Raw genomic sequence first — 25708 nt, forward strand, 5'->3', positions numbered from 1 at the left:
ACATGGTTTTCTCAACTTGATTATAGATGAGAATGAGAATGTATCAACATTACATTTTCATAGATTTTATTGTTTTTAAAATTAGAATCTTTATAAGTTTGTTCTTTAATTCATTTGTACGTGAAACAAACCCTATTTTTTGTTAGTATTATGTTTCATGGGCTTTTAAAAGTTTTTTTTTTTTTTTTTTGCTTTGAAAAATATGTTAGGTTCTGAAAAGGTAACACCACAGCCCTAAGAGTATATAGCATTTTGAGCTTGCATTTCTGTTTAAAGTCATTGAAACTGAAAGGAAATTCAGATTCAGGATACTATTTACCAAATAGAGAAAATAAGACCAACTGTATAAATTATGCATAATATTTAAGAGCAAGATCTGGTTTCCATTTCAGTTATTGATTTGAAATAGAACATTTTGGCAGCAGAAATGCAGACAGCAGGCATTTCCTGCACTTAATTAATTCCCTCATAACCAAGAAACAGCTTGTTATAGACAGTTTTATGTAAGATTTGTCACAGATCCTGTGCACTTTGGAGATGTTTCACATTTTATTCAGTTTAATTCAGTTTTCTGCATGATAAAACGTGGGTAAATACATTCTTCCTAACAATATCTTGGAGACTTTATGCTGTGAGTATTTAATTTGTGAAATTTGCTTTGACTTCCGTGAAAAGGATTGCTAGGCGAATAAAATACTTGACCTGAATCTGGTAAATGAATGTCTGTCTTAAACACTTATTGACACTTTTCATGATTCCTCTTTCTCTAAAAAGGATATGGTGAAAATATAGCCGGCTGCAATTTTTGTGATTTATTAATCTTTGTATATATAACTTTTGGGAATAGACTTGAGAAATGATAGAAACTCAATGGTTAGTACAGTTACAGGATTAATGGAAGAAAGTGGAAGGGGAGGTTAAAAAATAAATTTCGTTTACTAATAAATAAGTGAATAAATTCTTGGTGAATTTTTGTTAAGAGCACTAAATATGTAGAGAACTGAATAGACAACAAGTTGAGGACAAAAAAAGAACAAGAACTAGTAGTCTCACTGAATGGAGTAAAGTGGCCCTCAAATTCTATGAGGTACCCTTGGCCACAGGTGAGAGGCTGACTCAAAGCATATTCTAGATTTTCTTGGGAATGGAATGAATACCACACTGTGTCTTTAGCTTTCAGCCTTAAAGCTAAAATTCATGGCTTGACCCAAGGAAATTTAATTTGCTTCTAGGTAAAGTTAAGTGGAGAAAAGGTAAACATTTCAAGCCAACACAAATAATTTCTTAAGGATCATCCGCCACAAGTATTCATGGCTCTTTCCACGACTGCCAACTATTTGGAGCTGGGTGTGTGTGCATGGGGTGGGGTGGGCAGCAAGAAGGTAGCAGCTATGTTATAGAGGGTAACCAAACAGAGTCCATTTTGGCAGAATAGAATTCAGCTATAGAGTATGATTTGAAAATAGAGATATCTTGGGACTTCCCTGGTAGCCTTATGGTTAAGGACCCAGCATTATCACTGCTGTGCCTTAGGAGTCCTGGCCTGGGAACTTTTGCATGCCATGGGCACAGCCAAAAAAAAAAAAAAAAAAGAGAGAAGTCTCTTTATTTTAAAATATTTGAACTATTTAGTGCCTCCCCCCTTCATGAGCCTTTAGGCTAAAACACAACTCCTGGAAAATACAGTGCTGATATCTCTGAAAAGTATAATGTCATAAGATATTATAAGCCACTCACATTGATGGGATTGGTTTATTAACCACCTACCAGTTGGTTCTGGAATAGATAGAACAAAGGATGGCATATTTTAGGTAGAATTATTGGGAGTCAGATGAATTGTAGATTGGGGAGCTGTGTGTGGGAGGGATAATTCTATGAGGCCCAGTTGGTGGGTTGCAACATGAGAAAATCTGATGTTTAGAAAAGAAAGGGACTGGAATAGAGAAAAGGAAGTTTGTGGAAAATGTTGATAAATATCTAATCCTCTGCCCCTCCTCCCTTTTTTTTGCAGAGATAGTTGTTTTGCTAGATTTTTGTTTGTTTTTGTTTATTTTAAAAAACCATTTATTGGAATATAGCTGCCTTACAGTGTTGTGTTTGTTTCAGGTGTACAGCAAAGTGAATCAATTATACATATACACATATCTATTTCTTTTCAGATTCTTTTCCCATATAAGCTCTCACAGAGTCTTGGGTAGGTTTCCCTGTGCTTTACTGTAGGTTCTGGTTCCTTATCAGTTTTGTATATAGTAGTGTGTATATACCAATTCCCAAAGAGAGAGTAGCTCACACCTTTTAAAGCTCAAAAGAGAGGAGTGGATTTGTGGGGAGCAGAGTGGAGCACTGGGAGTGAGAAATGCGGTAATTATTCAGGTTCTCAAGTCTGTTACGTAATATCTATGTTTTTCTCTATTCTCTGGTCTCACGAGTGACCCTAGAAACTGCTTTATATCTATTAGGACTAAGAAAAAAAGCTTATAAACATCGATTAGAAGATCTGTTAAAAATTGTATTATTGAAAAGAAGCTTACTTATTTGCAATTGGCACATTTTCTATGCGTCTCTCCACTTTGAATCGTGTTAGTGGTATCTATATTCTACGACAAGCCCCACTCCAGGCAAACACAATCAAATGCCTACTCATTACCCCAAATCACCAGGCCCAAACTCTTCATTTTCTTATCACAGTTTATTGTTGTACATATGAGGTACCATGCTACTATCAGAATTATATCCAGGTTTTTTATTTTAAAAAACTCAGAGAAAAAAACGTTTCCATTAATTTTCATTCAATGTGAATGACAAGAATATTATAGCTATAAATACTGAAATAACCATTTCATTTCTTCCTGAGGAAGTTTCATATTTGAAGCAATGAAAAAGGAATTCTGTACAAAGCTAGTTTAAAATCACATTATCTCTCATTCTTTTCTCATGTGTATTTATGTCACTTTCAGAAAAGCATAATAACCAGCTGGAGTATACAGAAAATATTCAGGTCCTCTAGAGTTTGAGGTGCCTCCCAGATACAATGAGTGGTCAAAATTCCTTTCAAAGGTTTGCTGTTCTTAGTAGCATAATATCTGTACTATGAATGAGTACATTTTGGTATGATTTCTTCTTTTTTCTTTTTATTACACAAGCATCCAGTGTGTTTTTTTTTTAAACGTTTCTTAAAGAGTGAGCCATTTATTTTAATTTTATTTTATTTTAAGAGTGTGCTGTTTAGTTGACACAATTTACCCAGACAAAATTATACCAATTGCAGCTTTGTTTTGAAGTTGAAATGCACATCTCATCCTTGAAAGATCTATGTATCAGTTTTTCTTTTCTTTTCTTTTCTTTTTTTAAATCAGTAGAAATGTTATCAAAATGAAAACATTATACTGTATGCAACTGTAAGGGCCTATTCTCACTATGTTTGACCTTAAGCCAGTTTTCTTAAATTAGTGGAGATTAAAGACTATATTCCTTTTTCTACCATGTTGGGAACATGCTGTTTCAAAAACGTTAGCTGTAAGCATGAGCACTGAGATTAACACATTTGTCCAAATGCTTTGACTTTGCTTTTACTGTCAGGGATCTTAAAACCTGGTTCTTTCTCCAGGTCTTTCTGCCAACAGCTTGTTTCTTTAAAAATTAGTATAGCATTTGGGTACATAAAACTTAAACAATTTTATTAATAATTATAATGCAGTTTAAAAAATTATAGTAAGTGGAAGTATCTCAAAATTTGTTTTTTATTTAGTGAGTAATTTATAGACTTTAGTTTCACACATTATAATGGCAATGAAAAAATTAGGGCATACTTTTTTTTTCTAATCATACTTTTGATAACATTGCATAAAAGCTTATGTAATCATAGCAGGGAATTTATTTATTACTTAAACTTTTTACATGTACAGTATATTTAAAAATTAAATAAATGTAAGCACAAGAAAATAAGTATGACATTCATTTTTTGAATACTTTACTAATCACAATAATTAAAAATTTAAGTGTAAATATATTGTAAGAACCATGCCTAGCTCATTTTTTCACTTCTTCCATTTAATTTAGTAGATAAGCCATAAATTGGACTACGTCCTATTGTCTTCTGTGAGAATTGTGTATGAGATATTCTAAAAAAATGGGACTCATCTTTGCTTATCTTTTCCTGCCTTGTATCATTGCAAATACCATATTAAAAATCATATATTAATTTGTTTTTTGTAATAGATCTCTAAGTTACAGAATTTCATTTTGAATTATCTGAAAAAATGTAGCTTTTCTATAATTGACAAGTAAATAATCTAACATCATCTAGAGAAACTGTCCTTACTTTCATTTAATATGTTTTGTTCTAGGGAACATTAAAAACAATTTTATTTACACGTAAAAGTCAATCAGTTTCTGTAGATGACACATCCCTCAGATTCTAGGCAAGCATTTCTATAGAACCACTGAGGCAGTGATCTTCAGTTCACAGAAAAGCGACGTAGTTTGCCAATATATCTTCAAACCTCTACAGTTTCTCCCTTTTAGAGGATTCGGCCAGTACACTTTACATTGTTATTTACTGTTTTGGTATACTCATTGTGTTTCTCTTTCCCATCCAGTGAATTTAAAACCTATCTTTCAGAATAACAATTATGATAGAGAAGTTAGTTATTTTACATAAATGCACTAGACTATGTTATGAGAGATCACTTTTTTTTTTTGCTATGACAATTTTTGATGCAGAAAAGCTCATAGATAGCTTTCCCACTCTCTGATCTAGCACAAATTTTAATTTATAATCCTTTTTAAATACATCAGTGGACTTATATTTTGGCAAGCATTTTTCATGGGTGTTAGGCCTTTGGCATTTTATGCTACATTGCGATGTTTACTTTGCTTCTTGTTTTGTAGGACACTTGATAGAATCAAAGAATAAGAAATCATTGTACAGGCAAACAGTGGTCTAAAAATCTACAGAGACACAATTTTAGTTGATATATAAAAGTGTAAATATGACTACGAAATGGAACAGTTCTGCGTTTGTGTTTGATATTTATATTGGTTGTGATTGATTTCCACATGAATGCACAGTAGTCTCCACTAACCCCACAGGCTCAGATACGGGCTAAGAGAAAGGCCATAGGCCTCAAGGCGTGTAACAGACACTTTTTTTTTCGCATCATCCAAGTGCCAGCACATGGACAGAACCTTGTTCTTGTTTTCTCATTTGAAGAGGTATATTTTTCAACCGCTTTTTGGTAGCTTCTGAAAGTTTGGGAGAGGTGAGCGTTCCATGGAGATGGATTCTCGAGCTTTCTCTCAGTGCTATCTCACTTTCTGCAGCTCCTGCCTCAGCCAGGACGGCAGGGGCTGGCCCAGTCTGTGCAGCAGCTTGGAGAGCTCCACATTGTGGTCCCGGTAGTAGCTGGATAGGAACGCTCTGCTCTGAGGAGGGAGGAGGTGATGGAAGGACATTTTATCTCATTTGTTAAAGTATATTTCATATACTCTGATGATGTTCACATCTGTGTCAAGTAAACCACACTGTTTGAAAACATATTAAGCACATAGACTACTACTTTAGCACAATATAAACACAGTGACTCTCTTCTTCAAAATCCACACTTCACACACTTATGCTATTTGTACTAGGGGAAGGTTCTTTTTTTTTTTTTCTTCTTCTTTTTTTTTTGGTCTTTTTGCCTTTTTATAGGTCGCTCCCACAGCATATGGAGGTTCCCAGGCTAGGGGTCTAATCGGAGCTGTAGCTGCCGGCCTACGCCAGAGCCACAGCAACGCGGGATCCGAGCCATGTCTGTGACCTACACCACAGCTCATGGCAACGCCGGATCGTTAACCCACTGAGCAAGGCCAGGGAACAAACCCGCAACCTCATGGTTCCTAGTCAGATTCGTTAACCCCTGCGCCACAACGGGAACTCCATAGGGGAAGGGCTTTTGTATTTGGTTTACTTGATTGTGCAGAATTAAATGTTCAAATAACTAGACTGAGTTGCTAGAAGTATACTGGTAACAACTGATGGTGACTAATATGCACTATTAAAACCATCCTGGCTTTGAAGAAAGAGTGGGTTTGGTAAATCTATAAAAGAAAATACTCCTCTGTAGTCATTAATTTACATTTAGATTTTGAAAGTAATATTTTCTTAAGAGCTCTTTTAAGGCGTATACATTTTAAAGCATATACTCACAGCTAAAACAGTACTGTGGTAAACCTTAAAAATATAGTGGGTAAACAAGACAAGGAAGGAAGGGAAGGCCTTGTAAACTCTCCTGACTTATGGGGAGGTAGACTTCCCTTTAACAAAGAAAAATAGTTTAGGAGTTCCCACCATGACACAGTTGGGTTAAGAACTGACTGCAGTGGCTCAGGTTGCCAGTGCAGGTTTGATCCCTGCCTGGCACAGTAGGTTAAAGGATCTGGTGTTGCCTTAGCTGCAGCTTGGATCCAGTCCCTAGTCTGAGAACTTCCATATGCCATGGGTGCAGCCAAAAAAGAAAAGAAAGTTTCATAATTGAAACTGTCAGAAATGGCAAGTGCTGTGTTGTAATTTGACATTTATTGAGGTTTATGTGTAATTTAAATGACCCTTGTTAGGAATGTTGTAAAGGGTGGATTTCTGCATCTGTATCTGTCTCTCTATACTAACCTGAGATTTTTAGTTGAGTTGAATCTTTTAAAGGTTTTAACTCCTTGTACTCTTCTTTTCAATTTTTTTTTTTTGCTTTTTAGGCCACACCTATGGTATATGCAGGGTCTCAGGCTAGGGGTCTAATTGGAGCTATAGCTGCTGGCCTACGCCACAGCCACAGAAATGCCAGATCCTTAAACCACTGAGTGAGGCCAGGGATCTAACCCGCAACCTCATGGTTCCTAGTTGGATTTGTTTCAACTGCGCCATGAGGGGAACTCTGTCCTTGTACTATTCTTTTTAAATGTCATATCTGGTACCCCATGTTAAATGCCACGGAAAAGCATTTTGTTTTATATTGATAATTTCAATGTAACAGAGTGGTTTTTGCAGTAATTATGATCACTGGCATGAGACTGAACATTTGTGCTATATTCTAGCCATCTCTGCGATAAAGTGTGAATCCAAACCTTTGCGTGGCTTATACATCAGTCTGTCTCATTCTCCATTTTTGGTCTTCTTCAGCCGTTAAGTCTAAAACCACTGACAAGCCCAGCTGGCAAACCCAGGCAAGAGAAAGGTGGAGACGTATTACATTTCCCAGATACACCCTCTGGGGGCCTGATGACCCTGGGACTCGTTTGCTGCCAGACAGACCTGGGGTCCAGGGATGAGCCCTGGGCTTTTGTGCTCCAACCTCCCCACTGGGTACTCCTTAGTCTCTACGCATAGTTCCTCTTTACGACTGAAGCCCTGTTTCAAACAACAGCAGCCTGGGGCTTCCCAGCTCCTGCTAGCTTGCTTCCCAATTTCCCCTATGGCAAAGGATTCTCTAACATCTTAACTAACTTTAGAATGGAAGCTCCTGGGATCCATATGTATACACATCCCTCTGAAGTTTGGAGTGTACCTTCTGAATCTAAGGATTATCTCCATAGCTCAAATTCTTGGCCTTTTGGGCATTATTTGCCAACCTGGCTGTTTGTCCCCATGCTGCCTCTGCACCCACACCCTGTCCTGTGTCTTAGGATGTGTGTTTATTGGTACCCATCATCAAGTACTCTTTCTTCTTGTTGCTCTGCTCCCTCATTTGGCAAGATAAAGTGATAAGAGAGAGATCTGCAAAGCACAACATGACCTATTTCAGAGTCTAATATTCTCAGGTCAAAAGTTACTAAGACAGAACTCAGTGATATGCAGGATTTCTTGTAAACACATTGTGATCTGACAATCATTCAGAAAGGGGAACATTTTAGATGGCAAGATCACAGGTAGGATATATGTTCATGTATGCCAAGGGAGTCTACTTCATGCACACTCATGTGAAATTAAAGTCATTAGAGGGAATAATGATGACACATACTTTTATAATATAAAATATGATCAAAAAAGCACTCATATAATAAATTCAGGTTGATTACTGATCTATTGTTAATCTATTCAATGCTTTTGATTTGGAGAGGTAATAGACTTAGTAGTTAACTTAAAACGACAGTTTTTATTCCTTTCCTACAATATATTTTGATAAATAAAGTCAGAGTACAAGCAGACCAACAACATTCTTAATTTCCAGGATCAAATGCATACTATGATGTTTTGTTGATACTTGCAGGGGAGGGTACTGCAAAAAAAAAAAAAACTCAATCCCCAGTCCCTTTTTCCTTCCATAGGTGGAGGAGAAGCAAGCAATGCGGTGACAGTACACCTACTCTAATTTGTTCTACACACTTGTGTTTCCATTATCTCCACGAAGGGTCCTATACTCTTGCCTCCTCTCTGGGCACTATTGGCACAAAATAAGCCACACTGTTCCCTCAAATAAACCCAGTCTGTATATGCTATTGTGATATAATAAGAAATATACATTTGTTTTTTTGTCTTTGGTTCCTAGCACAGGGCTCCTAAAACACTTGTAATTTCCTGAGTGACAAGGGTGAAAACAGTGTCTTTTGTTATTTATAAGTTCCTTTAAACCTTACCTGAGTTTCTGAGTTTATGCTAATGAAGTGACTCTTACACGGCCCCTAGGTAGCTTCCCATTGGGGCTAGTTGCTAGAGGAACCTAACATATATTAGACGGTTGGAACTTTGAGCCCTGCCCTTTGACCTCCAAGGGAAGGGAAAAGGGACTGGGGATTGAGTTAATCACCTATGGCCAACTATTTAATCAACCATGCCTAAGTAATGGGACCTCCATAAAAACCCTAAAGGAAGGGAATTGGAGAGATTCGGGGTTGGTAAATGCATCCATGTGCTGGGTGGGTGGTACACCCCAAACTCCACAGGGACAGAGAAGGTCCTAAGCTCCTACATACCTCTTCTTTTATAATAATAGGAAGTAAAGTGTTTCCCTGGGTGGTATAAATCATGATAGCATATTATCATGACCTGAGGAGGCAGTTGTGGGAGCCCCTGATTCGTAGCCAAATTGGACAGAAGTGTGGGTAACCTGGGGACCCACCACTTGCTATTGAAGTCTGAAGGGAGGCAGTTTTGTGGGACTGTGCCCTCAAACTGTGGGGCCTGTGCTGTCTCTGGCTAGATAGTATCAGAATTAAATTAAATTATACCTAGTTGGTGTCTGTGGAAAACTAGAGAATTGCTTGGTATGGAAAACTCACACATTTGACGTCAATCCTAAGAAGAAACACCTTAGGATTATATTACACAGTTACCTTGTTGAAAGATATGGAAATGCTGATAACCTGAAAAGTTACATTTTTTTTTAATCTTTCTCTACCACTAAATTTAATCTTATGTCTCAGTGTATGTTTGTAAAACAAAATAAAATGCTAAGAAAGATGTCCTACAGTGTTGCTTAAGTGGTTTGATTTTAATACATGAACAGAGAAATAGCTTTAATATACATGCAAGTGAGATGTTTTTATATTGCTGTCTTGAAATACTATGGAAATCACCCTTAAAAATTTATTAATGTATAAGGATTGTTTTCATAGTGCTCTGAAGGTATATTTTAATAATCCACCAAAGAAAACTGGAGCCTGAGAATGCAATCTGTTTATCAAAAAGTAGGAAGAACCTCCACAATGCGTTTTAGATAGACTTTAATTATGAGTTTAGTGAAGATAAGGCCTTGTTTTTATCAGGTTGGAGTTAAAAAAAAAAAAAGATCCTTGGAGTTCCTGTGGCTCAGTGGGTTAAGAATCCGACTTAGTATCTGTGAGGATGCAGGTTCGATCCTCACAGGCCTCCCTCAGTAGGTTAAGGATCTGAAGTTGCTTTGGCTGTGGCATAGGCCTGTAGCTGCAGCTCTGATTCTACCTCTATCCCAGGAATTTCCACATGCTCCAGGTGTGGCCCTAAAAGGAAAAAAATAAAGGTCCTCAAAGTCTTCAGGTATTAAAAAGTATTCAGAGAAGTTTAGGCCATGCTAGGATTTTCGGACCACCGTAGAATTCTTAGTTAATGTATTAAACACTGTGGGGAAACAATCCTAAATAATTTAATTTTCGAGTTTAATTTTTTTTTAAACAAAGTTACTCTACTTGCATTCTTATAATCAAAACTGTTTGTTAACTAGACTGATTATGAAATCAAAATAATATCAATAAATTTTAATATATGTGCAATAAGCATTACAGTAAAAAAAAAAAAATAGCGTCTACAAACTGGGAAAACTGTAATATTAAGTGATCACCATGTCACATTCTGAACAGATATCTGCTGCACTGTTTGGTGTCTCCATTCTCCAGAACCTAAATTATCTGCTAGCATATTGTACATTTGGGAAACATATTCATTCTTTCATTAATAATTCAAAACTTAGTATACCAATAATTCATGTTACTATGTAGGCCACTTACTACTATAGAGTGACTAAGTGAAAAAAGAAATTTTTAGTGCTAAAATTTCTGTTAATGTATCATTCTTTTTGGCATGAGATATTACCTTCTTGGTTTTGATTCAAAATGGCAAATTCTATTGTTTTCCTTTTTTCTTGCATGGCAGGTAATATATAACCAGAAAAATCAAAACAAGCAACCTGGATGCATTCCAATCCAAATGTCACTTTTAATTTTCATGAAGGGTGAATTTTTATTTTAATCATTTTTCTAAGAAAATAGATATATTATTATGTATCATTTTGCTTATTTAGTTTGTACTTTTAAGCTCTGTACTTACATCAGGATCCATTGGAGGGTATTTTCTTCCTTTGCTCTTTCCAAGGCATTTTGTTTTACCTTCTTCTAGTAACTGACACCAGAATCCTTTATGAGAATCAAACCTTGAAAAAAATTACAGAGGACAAAAAGGCATTTTTTCAAGCTACTTATAATAACAACCAAAAATATGAATATTTTTATTTGGATATTAATCTATAACCAGGGAAACTGGCATATTTTTTTTCTTACTACATTACTTTGCACAAAGTCTTCTGGCATACTTCTGAATTCTCAGTCCATCTGTCATATTTGTGAGTTAGCCAGATTCCTAATAGAAAAATTGTCAGCAGAAGGTCTCCTATTAATAGAAATTAATAAGCCTACCTCCTTCATCTGGAAGGAAAAAGTTTTATAAATTATAAATTTCAAGCCCATTCTCTGCCTTTGCAGGGTTTAAAAATGACAAGTCAGGCTTCATCCATATCTATGGGTTTACATACTACTTGTACTATTCAATTTCAGGGTAATAGAAGAGATAAAGTTTTGATGCATCCTGGAGTGATTAACTTTAGGATTCTCTAGCTATAATCCATTTAATTTTTTTTTTCCAAAGCCACTTTCTTATTTTGGTATGAGCTCTGCATTAAAGTAAGAGAAGCTATAAATGAGGATTTTAATTGCATAATTATAATCAAAATAATAGCACATTAAATTTATATTTTGGTTTACCAAAATGTTTCATTTAACTCTTTCTCATTTGGGCTTTCCTTATAACCCCTTAATGATATGGAGTACAGCATTTGTCCTATGTTATGTTTAATGGCACTTAGTATAGTGTTTGGCTTTTTGTGAATGCTCATCAAATGTCAGTTAAATAAAAAATGGTTAAGAAGGATGGAGTTCCCATAGTGGCTCAGTGGTTAACGAAACTGACTAGTGTCAATGAGGAAGTGGGTTTGATCCCTGGCCTCTCTCAGTGGGTAAGGATCCAGCATTGTGGTGAGCTGTGGTGTAGATGGAAGATGTGGCTTGGCTCCTGGGTTGCTGTGGCTGTGGTGTAGGCCGGCAGCTGTAGCTCTGATTCAACCCCTAGCCTGGGAACTTCCATATGCCACAGGTGCAGCCCTAAAAAGACAAAAAGCAAGAAAAAAAAAAAAGATAAAGAAGGAAATGTTTGCCAAGGTGTATTTAATCTTGGACTATATACTTTTTCAGTACGCAGGTGATGACTCAAGTCTAGGGTTCCTGACCCTAGGTCCAGAGACTTTTTTTTCACTGGTTTCTGAGTATATTTTGTATTACCTTTTATTATGAATAAATAGTACTATCCATGCTTGAATATAAAAGTGAAAGTAATAGTCAGCGGGGATAATTCTTTTTTATTTTACTTTATTTTTTTTTATTGTTATGTCACCCAACACAATTTTTTTTCCCCACTGTACAGCATGGGAACCCAGTTACACATACATGTATACATATTTTTTTTTCTCCCATTGTCGTGCTCCATTGTAAGTATCTAGACATAGTTCTCAGTGCTGCACAGCAGGATCTCATTGTTAATCCATTACAAAAGTGATAGTTTGCATCCGTTAACCCCAAGCTCCCAATCCATCCCACTCCCTCCCCCTCCCCCCAGGCAACCATAAGTCTATTCTCCAAGTCCATGATTTTCTTTTCTGTGGAAAGTTTCATTTGTGTTGTATATTAGATGCCAGATATGAGTGATATCATATGGTATTTGTCTTTCTCTTTCTGACTTACTTCACTCAGTATGAGAGTCTCTAGTTCCAGCAGAGATAATTCTTTAATGTTGCTTTCATTATGCAATGATTCTATTGCTATAATTTCTTCTACATTAGAAAGAATTATCATTTATGGCCACTTTTTCCTTTTATCTTTAGTATATTCTACTTCTCAGAATACTGCTTCTTAATTTTTTCTTAATAAGTATGAACAATTGTAAATTGAAATTAAGGCACATTTAAATTAGCATAAACACACGAAATACTAGGGATAAATTAACACAAACTATGTGCAAGATCTACATACTGAAAACTACAATTGTTAAGAGCAATTACAGAAAACATAAACAAGTTAATTAATTTCAAGATTTCTTATAATGCCACAGTAATCAAGGCTGTCATATTGGTACCAATAGATCGATAAATGAAATAGAATCTAGAAACAGACCAACACACCTGTCAAATGATTTTCAAAAACAGGTGCCAAGGTGGTTCAATGGGAAAGGACAGTCTTTTAAACAAATCGAGCTGAGAAACTTTGATATCTACATGGAAAACATGAATACTGACTCCTCACACTGTATATGGAAATTAACTTGAAATGGATCATAGAGCTAAATCTACTAAGAGCTAAAGTGTAAATATCCTGGAAGCAAACACAGGAAAAAAACACACATGGAATTTTTCGTATCCTTGGGTTAGGAAAATATTTCTTAGAACAAATGATAAAAGAAGAATAATGATAATTTTGAATACATAAAAATTTAAAAAATTAGCTTTTCATAAACACTTTAAGACAATGAAGAAAGAAACTACAGGTCAAGTAAAAATACTTGAAAAATGTATTTCTAATAAAGGACTAATATTCAGAATATGCAACTCAACTTAGTAAAAAAAAGATGACATTACTAATGAAAATTGAATAAAATATTGGAAAAGACACATCATTAAAAACATAGATGAATGACCAAAAAACAAATGAAAATTTGGTCAATGTTATTGGTCATTAAGGAAATGTAAATTAAAATCACCAATAAAATACCACAAGACACTCATTAGAATGGCTTAATTTAATAAGACCAGTACCGAGTGCTGGCAAAGATGTGGAACAATTAGAACTGTGACACCTTGTTGGTAGAAATTTAAAATATCATAGCCAATTTGGAAAATTTCTTATAAAGTTAAATATGTAATCACTATATGACCCACCAATCCCATTTCTAGGTATTTACCCAAGAGAAATGAAAATACGTGTCTTTATATGTAAAGATCTATATACAAATGTTCATAGCAGGTCTGTTCTGAAGTGCCCCCAAATGGAAACAACTCTATGTCCATCAACTGGTGAAATGATTAATAGATGGTGGTATATCTATAAAATGAAATACTACTTAACAATAAAAAAAACCAATTACCGATGGATGTACCAATATGGAGGAATGTCAAAAGCATTATGCTAAGTGAAGGAAAGTAGAAGATTGGTTGCTGGGGTCAGGGCTGAGGGGGAAGGATTGACTGCAGAAAAGTATGACGAGGCTTTTTGCATTAATGAAAATGTGCTATATCTTTATTGTGATGGCATGTTCAACTGTACATGTTTATCAAAATTCATCAAACTGTACAATTAATATAGGTGGATTTTATTATATGTATATTATATATACATCCAGTAAAGCTGATTTAAAATCATACTGTGATTAAATGTGATTTAGAGAATAGTCTTTATGTATCTAATCTTTCAGAGTTTATAACTATAGCCCAATGGAAAGAAGGCAAATCTATATTTCTGCCTCTCACTGCACTGGATATTAGAGACACTAAAGTATTATTTGCATCCCACTTATGCAAAGCCTGTTTCTGATCATTATTAAAGCAATTGTGTGGGGTCAATATAGAACATGATATGTTCACATGTTGTTTATATCCTTTGAATCAGTAAGGCAACTGAATAAATTAATTTCATACCCAGAGGTGGAAGAAAGGAGAGCATTAATAAAGACTAAGATAGAAATAATCTATACATGAAAGCTGGGATGTAAAACATTTTTGAAAATCTGTTATTCATGTAATTTTTTCATTTAACATTTTGTTATTAGTAATTTCCATAACTGAATTCTGACTCATTTTATGTATTTAAGTGATCAAAATTCAGAATTTGGAACAATTATTATTGTAATTTTTTTGCTAATATACCTAACTATAGATACATATCTGGAAAATACACATGCCTTATGTTAAAATGAGCAGCCTTCCTTTTTTTTTTTTTTTTGTCTTTTTGCCTTTTCTAGGGCCGCTCCCGCGGCATATGGAGGTTCTCAGGCTAGGGGATTAATCGGATTTGTAGCCACCAGCCTACGTCAGAGCCACAGCAACGTGGGATCCCAGCCGCGTCTGCAACCTACACCACAGCTCACGGCAATGCCGGATCGTTAACCCACTGAGCAAGGCCAGGGATCGAACCTGCAACCCCATGGTTCCTAGTCAAATTCGTTAACCACTGCGCCACGACGGGAACTCCTAAAATGAGCAGCCTTCTGAATGAATGTTGAAGAAACACTAAACTTTACACATATTAAATAAAATTAAAAGAAAAAAATTAAAGGAAAAATAGGTTGTTCTCTCACCTCTGCCAATTGATTTTATCTCATGCAGTGGGCTGTCATGCTGGGCTTTACTGTGAAAATATGTATGTGTGTGTGTTTGTATGTGTAGTGGACACCTAGCCCAGACATTGTGCATAAGTTTACAGGCAGTGGTGTAAGGCTATCACAGTGGAAACAGAAAGGAGAGGAAGGTAGAATGGAGATCACATTTGTTTTCCCAGGTGGCCTGAGTTAGAAGGCGAGGGATTGATGTTGACCTTGTGACTTTGAGGACATAAGCACTTCAGAGCCCACGTGAAGAAGCTCAACAGGAGATGGAGAAAAATCTCCCATATCTGTCCAGAATATCAGCAGTGTCCTTCTGAAGATTAGCCTTAGTACTACTGATATCTGGTAGAACAGCAAGGAAACCTTTTTGTGTAGGTACTGGCAGCTAGTCCTCTCACGGAGACATTAGTCACAGTTAGGACCTCCTTTACAGGATTTCAGGGAGCGAATATTTTGGAGAAAATTTTATGTGTTGTTTAGTGTCTCTCCATGGATACCCCTTCCTGGAGGTAGCAATAGTTTGTCATTGTGTCCCCAGAATCATGCCCATAATAATTTAATAAATCATTGTTGAGTTAAAGAATGAAACAGGAATGGACTGGTTCTTCAGTTTATATGGACTATCACTTGGGGACACCTAGAGGTAACTGGAAGAGACTGGTGGGTGGGGACAATCAAGAGTCTCCAATGATTTGGCCTCCAACTGGTAACATTTCTATATTAATGAAAATGTGACCTTCATTTTACTCTTGGACAGGTGAATCCCAGGGAACATTCAGATTACATTTAGAAGGTTCAAGAATGTTTGAAATGACTTTACCTTTTTTTTTTTTTTTTTGGCCACACCCACAGAAGTTTCTGTGCCACAAAATCAAATCCTCGTATTGCAGTGACCCAAGCCACTGCAGTGACAATGCTGGATCCTTAAGTTGCTGCACCACAAGAGAACTGAAATATCTTTACATTAAAATAAATTTCCATGAAAGAATACTGAGTTGCAAATAATGCCGGTAAATTTTAAAAACAAAATAAACATGATTTAGGTGTTACTAATATGGAAAAAGTACAGAAGTTCTTTTTAATCATTTCCTTCTCTATAAACATACTTTTATGATGTAATAAACCATTTTACTAATATACATTTTATTTTTAACAGCTTTTTTGAGATATAACTTATATATTGTAACACATTTTAAGTGTATAATTCAATGATTTGTAGAAGATTTATATAGTTTGTATAGCCCTAGAACATTCCAATTTTAGAATATTTCCACCTTTCCCCCCAAAATTCCTTAAAAAGCCTACTGCAGTTAATCCCTGCTGTCACCTGCCCTTCCCCCAGCCCTAGGCAAGCACTGATCTGTATTGTCTCTAAATTTATTTTTTCTAGATTTTTCTGGTGTGTGTGTGGTGTGGATATGTCAAATTTTCTTAAATCCATTTACCATTTTGGTTCCAACTTTTGGCTATTAAGGGTAATGCTGCTGTGGGAACATGGATGCAGCTAGAGATTCTCATACTACGTGAAGTCAGAAAGAGAAAGACAAATACCATATGATATCATTTGTGTGTGGAACCTATCAACAAAATAGAAATAGACTCACAGACATAGAGAACAGACTTGTTGCTAAGGGGGAGGGGGAGGGAGTGGGGGCTGGGAGTTTGCGATAGTAAATGCAGATTATTACATTTAGAATGGATAAGCAATGAGGTCCTATGTACAGCACAGGGAACTGTATCCAGTCGCCTGATGGAAGATAATGTAAGAAAGGGAATGTATATGTATATATGTGACTGGATCACTTTGCTGTACAGCAGAAATTGGCACAACATTTTAAATCAACTATACTTTAATAAAAAATAAAAAAGAGTAATGCTGCTGTGAATAAATCTTTATAGACATAGCTTTTCATTTCTTTTGGGGTAGATTCCTAGGAATGGAATTGGATTATTTGTAAACTTCTGTTTACTTATTAAAAAACTGTAAAACTGCTTTTCTAAAGTGGCCATGTATTATCTATAACCATCAGCAATATATGAAGTTTCCATTTTCTCTACACTCTTGCCAACATTTGGTGTTGTCTTTTGGATTATAGCCATTCTAGTGGTATTTCGATGTGGTTTAAATTTGCATATCACTATGCTTACACATTTATTATGCAAAGTGACAATGTGTCTGGAGATAGATTCTTTATAATGTCTGAGACGACTTAAAAAGCTCATTTTAAGGTTTTGATTTTTTAAAGGAAGTACTTCCTGTCATTAAGCTCTCCATCAGTAAAAATTCACAATATTGTTTTTCTTTCATTCTTGTGCCAATCTGAAGGGCTTAATAAATTGGTAGTTAGGCTCCAGAGGAATGACTGCTTTTCAATCCTGCTTCCTCAGCTTATTTGTGGAGTGATTTTTGAGTTAGCTTTTCTGTGCCCCAGTTTTTCTAGCTGAAAATTATTTTTAATTATTTTAAATTTTAATTATTACTAAAAATTCACATAACTCAGTCTGGTTTCATTCACATTAATAAACAGGTTAATTGACTGAGAAATAAAGATATCATGTAATATTTAACTAGCTAGAATTTGTAAGTGTGAAGACTCTTGTCATGATCATTGATGGCTAGGTATAATTGTAAATGGATATATTCTTGGGAAAATTACAAGTTTATATCTTTCATTTTAATTTAGATAAATTAGCACAGTTCCATGTTGAGCATTATTTTCCCTGCTTTTTCTTAAATGATTAGACAGCTTTTAAACACTGTGTAACACATAACGTGCAAGCTAAAATAATGTTAATGTATCAATCCTATTTATAACTTAGAGATTAAGGCTATGTTGAATAAAAATTGGAAAGTGTGAATTTACTTAATTGAATGAGAAAGTTTACAGCCACATATGGAAGTTCCCAGGCTAGGGGTCTAATTGGACCTGTAGCTGCCAGCCTACACCACAGCCACAGCAACACCAGATCCAAGCTGTGTCTGTGACCTGTACCACAGCTCACAGCAAGGCCAGATCCTTAACCCACTGACCGAGGCCAGGGATCAAACTTGGATACTAATCCAGGTTACTAGATCCATGGATATCAGTTGGGTTCATTACCACTGAGCCAAGACGGGAACTCCCTCCATTTATATTTTTAAAAGATTGTATTGCTTATTTCAGATCACAACCAACCATAGTCACTAAGAAAATCGGATTTTTTTTAACATATTCAATGTTATTTAAAATCCATGATGATAATACCAAGTCATTTTAAGACATCATAGACTATCCACAACTGTATGAAATTTGAAAGTCTTGAACCCTTTCTGTAGTGGTTGTGGAAGGGAATAAATAATACCCTTAATTATGGAAATTTATTGTCATTTTTCTTGAAAATAGTTTTGGAATTGGGTTTTTTTTTATATTGAAGATAATTAGTTTATAGATCTCTTAAATTGGAATGCAAGATTGTATGGTAAAACGTTTGCATCAGTTTACTTTCATTCATTTATTCTACTGTGTGCAAAGAACTGGATTTATGTGGTTTGTTGAGAACTCATCTGTTTGCAGTTCTGGACCTTCTTAAAGGGCTTTAAATAATTTTTTTCAGTACTGTTTTTTTTTTCCTCATCATTATTATCAGGAAAAATATGCAGCAATAAATGACACTCCTGAGAACATACATGTTCTACACCATCATCCCAACACACCCAAAGCACCATTCAAACAACCTACCAGCACAGTTACTTTTAACAAGAGTAACTACATTTTGAGGGCAGGATCCAGCTCAGTTGCAAACGGCATAGGTGAAGGAGGATTTAGCCCTAAATAAATGACATGAAATCCCAAATATTGTACCACAGGTACACTGCTGGTTTTTACAAGGCATATCAAGCCAACTGAGTGACAAGAAAATATAAGAAGAAACTGAATGGCAGTACCTTATCTCTATCAGTAGGTTGAGTGCTTGGGCAACCTGCTGGACCAGAAACTGTGGTTTCAGAGACTACAAACATCTTATCTTGCTACTTTGACCACTGAGCCCCCAACCAGGCTACAGAATCACATAAGGGGTACGTTTAGTCAGATACATCCCAGGTGCAAAGTGACCCATGGTTCTTTGTATCTGGTACATTGCTTTGATACTATGTCTCTCGAGTTTATACTCCCTTTACTTGGCAGTGGAGGTGAATAAAAAGCTTGCTGCTGAGCTGGATGCAAAGGGGACAAATACACAGCATGTAGGTCAAGGACCATTCCATAAGAAAAAGATTATGTCTTTACAGAATACTCCACTTACTCTTTCTGAAATACAATGCTTTGCTATATATGCTATTAAAAAAAAAAAAAGGCCCAAAGATAAGCCAACTTGAAATAGAAAACTGTTTAGAAAATAAAAGCTTTCTTTTCTAAGAGATACTTAAAAAGATATAAAGCATAAAGTGGACTTGAAGTTCTAAGTGAAGCTAAAATCACTCAGCTTTCCTTAAGGTCAAGCTGAAAGTTAAATACCTAAGGCTAGCATCTGTGTTAGTACTTCTGCTAAACTCTACAAAGCTCGAATACTACTCACACTACAGAAAACACAGAGGTCAAGAGGTTAATAGTAACAACAAAGTAGATGACTCTTAGGAAGGAAGCTCAAAAGTCAAATTTCACCTACTCCTTTGTCCTCTAAATCAAAATGTCTCTCTTACATGTGCCTTTATATATGATTTGTGCAAGATGTACATGATATTTGATGTTTTTCTGCCAATATTTTACTGTAAAGGATGGTGAAAGGCAAAGGAATCCTGTCTCTCACTTTCTAAACTGCTAAAGCATAACGAGTACAATGAAAAGTGAAAATCAGTTGATCTAAATAACTGAGTTTTATACTGAAAAACACAATGGAAAAATTCGACAATTCAGTCTTATTTGGTTTAGTTAAGCCTCAGTCTATAATTTAAAATTAATACTTATATCATAGAGCCAGGTCCACAGCTCATTCAACTCAGTATCTTCCAGTTGCTTGTTCCGGTTGCAAGTGAAATAGGAACAAACTCAATCCTCATACATTTGATTGCCAACCATTATAATGGACAAAGTAAGATGAAGTCCAGAGTCAGGATTAAGGTGAGCTAAGGGAGGTATCTTGGCTGACAAATTTTAGGAGGCACTCACTCTTAGGTATTTGTAGGGGAGAGAGTATGTGCCTCCTTAAATCCTAGTGTCTCTACTGCCTCACCTGGACCCCCACCCTGTTAGAGCTGATAACCTAAGAAAATCAGAGGGAACAAGCAGAAGAAAACCAGAGCTGTAACTGCTGGGGCCTCTGATGGAGAGGCCATGGGGTCAGTCATACAGAAGGTAAAGACCAGCAAAAGATGGAAGTATGTATAAGAGTAACAATAACACCTTTCTCTCTGCCTGTTCAGTCACTTGTTGGGCTACTTCTTGCTGTATGCCATTAGTTTTGAAAGTTACACAAAAAAGAGAGGAGTTTATAAACCACCTAGTTCATAAATCACCTTTTTATGCTTTCAAGAGGTCTCAATGTTGTCTGTTCAGTAGGCTCAGTGCTTACCAAGTCATTTTAAGTAGCCTATTTTAAGGTTAGTTGTTGCTTTTAAGATTTATAACTGTTGAGTTCCTCTACTTTCCCTCCAGGGGAAATCTTTCATAGTTAGGAATCAATAGAAGATTTTAGACATTTCTTTGCCATACTGTTGAAATGTTCTTTCCCAAATGGTTAATGGCAACTGGAAAATAATCAGTATGTAAGGAACAGCTAAACTGACAGTTGCATCACCAAACTACAATTTCTTTAAGATAAGTTCTCTGCCAAAACTTCAAGTAAATTAGAATATAAACTTACGTTAAAGCTTCTGAGTAATTATAATGAGGAGAGACTCCTAGAAACTTCTGTACTTCATCCATCACTGTAGCAGGATCAGTTCTTAGCTGTTGCCCATCGATAATTAGCAACTAAATTACCAAGGACATAAAAAAGAGGACAATGAACATTGAAAAAAGACATGTAACTATATAATTAAAAAATTCTGCACTCTGAATTTATTCAGTGAGAGATACTGTACTGAGGGGATTTGCATGCATTGTTGTTAAGAATTAACCAGGCCATCCTCATTAATTAACTGGAACAAAAAATAAATCACACTAATTAAGTGCACTCATGTTTTGTCATCTGAGAAGTCGTACAAACACTATGAAATCATAAAAGACATTTGAGGATACTAAGAGAGCTTAAGAAATGTGACTACAAAAGGAAAAAAAAAAAAAAGAAATGTGACTACAAAATCACAAATGGAAAGCAGGTTTAATTTTTTTTAATCTTTATTATTTTTATTTTAGGGCCGCACCCGCAGCTTATGGAGGTTCCCAGGCTGGGCGTCTAATCAGAGTTACAGCTGCCAGCCTACGCCACACTACAGCCACAGCACCGCCAGATCCGAGCCGTGTCTGTGACTTACACCACAGCTCAAGGCAACGCCAGATCCTTAACCTACTGAGCAAGGCCAGGGATCAAACCCACAACCTCATGGTTCCTAGTCGGATTGTTTCCTCTGTGCCATGACGGGAACTCCGGAAAGCAGGTTTAAAAACAGACAAAACAATGATTTCGTGATTCAAGCTGGGAAGGAGCACTTAGGAAAGAAAAAAGTTTACATGACCAGGTACAATGAATGGAGGACTTGTTAATTCTCCATGATTCCATTCAAAGCAGTGAGTAGCACTGTAAAGTTTTAAGAAATACTTTGATAATGCATTTGGAGAAAAAGGTAAGATTCCTAGAAAACCCGAAAGTAAATAAAAGTTCAACAGACTAAAGGGGAGAATTTGCTTGGTACTCTGGTAAGGGAAGGGGGCGGACCCAGCAAGATAAAATGACAGGAGACTATGATGGAAGGCCATAAAGCCTGGAAAGCAACCCTTGCTCACACCTCTTCTCCAATATTTCTATTTAGTCTATACTGGCATTCATTAGAACTTTCTGTGTCAATGGATACGTTCTATGGCTGCTGTATCTAACTGGTGGCTATTGAGCATTTGAAATGTGGTTGTGATTAAGAAACTTAATTTTTAATTTTGTATAACTTTAATAAAAATTTAAATAGCTATAGATGGTTGCCTATGTGGTATCATTTTAGATAGACTGGTTCTAGACATGCAGGCATACACCCTGTTTGATGTGACTGGTCTGCTTTATACAATCCAGTGTAGGGTCTGACGTTGTAATCCAGGCTAATGCCAGGTAAAGGAAGAAGCAAGGAAGCCAAGAAATACATAGGACTTGTGCAAAAATCAGCGAGGTTGTTCAAAGGGAAATAATGGCACTTAATTAAGCAAAACAATGTTTGCCTTAACAATGTTTGGGTAAGAGGTTCTCAGGCTTTATTCTCAGAATAAGAATCAGGAGTATCAAGCTTTACAATCAGGAAAGGTACGCACTAGAAAACAGGGCAGGGAGAATCATCCAGAAAACTTCTAGAAAGAGAATAAGACAGTTTTTCTACCTTTCCCTATTATTGTCTGCCAGAGACTCATTTACAACTAGAGTAAAATCTGGTAATGTTTTAATGAGTAAAAATTTCCTCTAACCTAGAGGCAAAGTCATCAGCTTAATGAGATTGTAACATGTTTTAATTCTTATTGCTCAATACCTGAAAGGGAGGGAAATAAACAAGCCATCTCTCGATGTGGCTGGCATACCACCCTGGGACCAGACATCTCTTCTGCAAGGCTCTGAGCTCAGAGGGTGCACGGGGCCCGGCTGAGATCACTTCGTAGAAGCTGAACTTCAGCGCTGCAGGGTCTTCATGTGATCGCTGATGCTATGATGAAAAGGTGGATAATTAAGCTGACTTCAACCATAGGCATAAATAATTAAAAACCAATCTCTGTGACAAGTCTCAAAGCTAAAGGAAGGAGTGCCTCACTGCTGGAGAGTTATTTGTTTTGCAATTAATAAAGGATGAAAATGTTTGCTTGGAGCATCAGGATTTAAAGTTATGACACTGATGAGAGGATGTGTTTGAGAATTATTTGGTAGAGGCAGAATTCTTCTTGATAGGATTCCCTAACCAATTTCACTGAGTCATTTCCTTAGTATATATATTTTATTCTGAAAGTCAACTTTTAAAAGTTGCATTAATGCCCTCTTTTCAGCTCATAGGAAACCATTTATCATGTCCGTTGAATATCCTTAATGCACAAAGCTCTCTGCTAGTTCTGCCACATGGTTTTGCTTCATCTAGTAATGCTGTTTTAGATTAGAAAAGCCCTATCGGCTATTTTAAATGGAGAAACTACTGAAAACTCTGACATGTGCATTATCTGAAATCCACAGCTTTTATCATATACCACCTAGCATCCAAAAGCCAAGATTATTTTACCTAATGGTAACCTTTGCGATGAATCAGAATCACTTATTGTATAGAAAATGCAGAAAGCAGCAATCCAAATAGGAAAGTATTTCATAATGGCTCAGGCTCAGGCCCAGGGATTTGAGGAAATCACCTTTTTCCTAAATTGACCAATAAATATTCAGGCTTAGTAGTGGATTGGTGGATGTTTACCACATCTAGTTGAATAGCAAATTTGCTGCAATTGAGATTCAAATTACTATACTACAAACTCTACTAGACTTTGTTAAGGCCTGCATTTTGCCACTGTGGAGTGATTTATTTGTAATATTTAGGACATTTTGTTAGCTTGCAGCCTTGAAACCTCCTTTTTCAGCAAATTCTCCATTTTTAAGGGGCTAAGTGGTTGTCAAGCTGCAATTTTCTTCTTTCTCTTTGAGTCAGTTAAAGCTTATTTCTCTTTTCTCCAGATATCCAGTAGAAAAGGTAAAAGGTGCAAGATCAAATCAATTTGCAATTTTTTGTATTTTTTATTTAAAAGATGGCTCTAGGAGTTTGGCATGGCTGGTTAGTGTGGAATTGCGGATTTCAGCTTTCCAAGCTGTCTCTCTTCCTCTTATTCAGATGATTATCAATACGCCTAGCCAGGATCCCATGACTTTTTCCCACTTTACAGTGGCCATGAAACCTTTCCTGACAATCTGTCCTTCTTTTTGTGAACCTGGAAAAACTGCTTGTGTTAAAAAAGACCCCATGCTGAGAAACTTTATTGTCTAATATCAGATATTGTCAGGAATGTAGATATTTGAAATCACCGACAATGGAACATCCCACTCTTGCCTGAAGGATCCAAGATTTGTGGATTATTTTAACACAGAGAAGTAGCCTATTTCCAACCCAGGAGCAGAGTTGCAGACAAGGGGTTTTTGGACACAACAGTCCACATTTATCTTAACTTTATAGTTTCCAAGGAAATAGGACCCTTAGTCTGCTTTCTAGCCCTGACCTACTGATAACCCCCTTATACATAGCCCTGCTTGCACCTATCAAGCACGGCATTTGAATTTTACCTAAATTTTGTCCCTTACAAATCTTTCCCTTCTGTAGGGAAATGCCCAATAGTTCAGCTGTTCAGTCTCCTCTGCTGCCACCAATTCATATACCTAACTTTTTGTTCCTGGTGGTCTTTATCAAATGGACTTTACCACTCTGTAGGAGTCTGTCACTTAATACTTTGAGATTTATATACTGGTTATTTATACATATTTCTCCAGACTGAAAGCAATCTCAAGTGCAGCATCCTCATTTATTAATTTACCTTCAAATTGCACTTAGAACAATACTTTGCACATGGTCGTTATTAAAATAATTTAATGAATGGAAAAACACATGAACATTAGGAAAGTGGCTTTTAAATAACAAAACAGGAAAGATAACTAAAGATTTTAGAGACTAAAGACACTGACTCTATTAACTTTATTATGTTATATATAATTTCTAAAATTAAACTTTTTTTAATAAAGTACAGTTGATTTACAAAGTTGTGCTAATTTATGTCATATAGCAAAGTGACTCAGTCTTACATATTCTTATATATTTAATTTTGACTGTTTTTTATTGAATTTTTTTCCATTTGGTGATTAAGAAAATTGACAGCTTTTCTCCTTTTTTTTTTTTTTTTTTTTTTTTTGTCTTTTTTTTAGGGCCACACCCGCAGCACATAGAAGATCCCAGGCTAGGGGTCATATTGGACCTACAGCTGCCGGCCTTCATCAGAGCCACTGCAATGCCAGATCTGAGCCACATCTGTGACCTATACCACAGCTCACTACAACGCCAAATTCTTAACCCGCTGAGCGAGGCCAGGGGTCAAACTTGCGTCCTCATGGATACCAGTCAGATTCATTTCTGCTGAGCCATGACAGGAACTCCCTTTTCCCTACTATTTTAAATGACTTCTTAAAGCAAAAATGTACTTGATATGTAAGTATTATTATTAGAGTCTGTTACATTATTTCAAAGTGATCCTTTCTGTGCTAGGTTTGAACCAGCATCAGAGACATAATGGCAGTAAGTGTGTGAGAAAGAGGCTTAGAAAAGGGAACACTGGCTGGGCTTTTAAGGATGAAGAATTGTGTTTGCTTTTGCTACTAAGTTATTTCTTCAGTCCAAATAGTTATTTAAGCTCTGTTAGAATCAGGGTCCTCAACCTA

The 25708-nt window shown here is 36.1% G+C and overlaps 1 protein-coding gene across 2 annotated transcripts in view; it reads right to left on the bottom strand.

Moving 5' to 3' along the window:
• The window catches only part of NDST3 (N-deacetylase and N-sulfotransferase 3), a 148724-nt gene continuing 125686 nt past the window's right edge, over nucleotides 2671–25708 (bottom strand). For both annotated transcript variants that reach the window (XM_021101656.1, XM_005666900.3), the window contains exons 11-14: nucleotides 22794–22964; nucleotides 20990–21099; nucleotides 10775–10877; nucleotides 2671–5424 (exon numbers count right to left, since the gene is read on the bottom strand). In XM_021101656.1, coding sequence (XP_020957315.1) covers nucleotides 5305–5424; nucleotides 10775–10877; nucleotides 20990–21099; nucleotides 22794–22964 — 504 coding nt within the window. In that variant the 3' untranslated portion in view covers nucleotides 2671–5304. The remainder of the gene's footprint in view (nucleotides 5425–10774; nucleotides 10878–20989; nucleotides 21100–22793; nucleotides 22965–25708) is intronic.

The sequence above is a fragment of the Sus scrofa genome, chromosome 8 (assembly GCF_000003025.6).
Source record: "Sus scrofa isolate TJ Tabasco breed Duroc chromosome 8, Sscrofa11.1, whole genome shotgun sequence".
NCBI lineage: Eukaryota > Metazoa > Chordata > Mammalia > Artiodactyla > Suidae > Sus > Sus scrofa.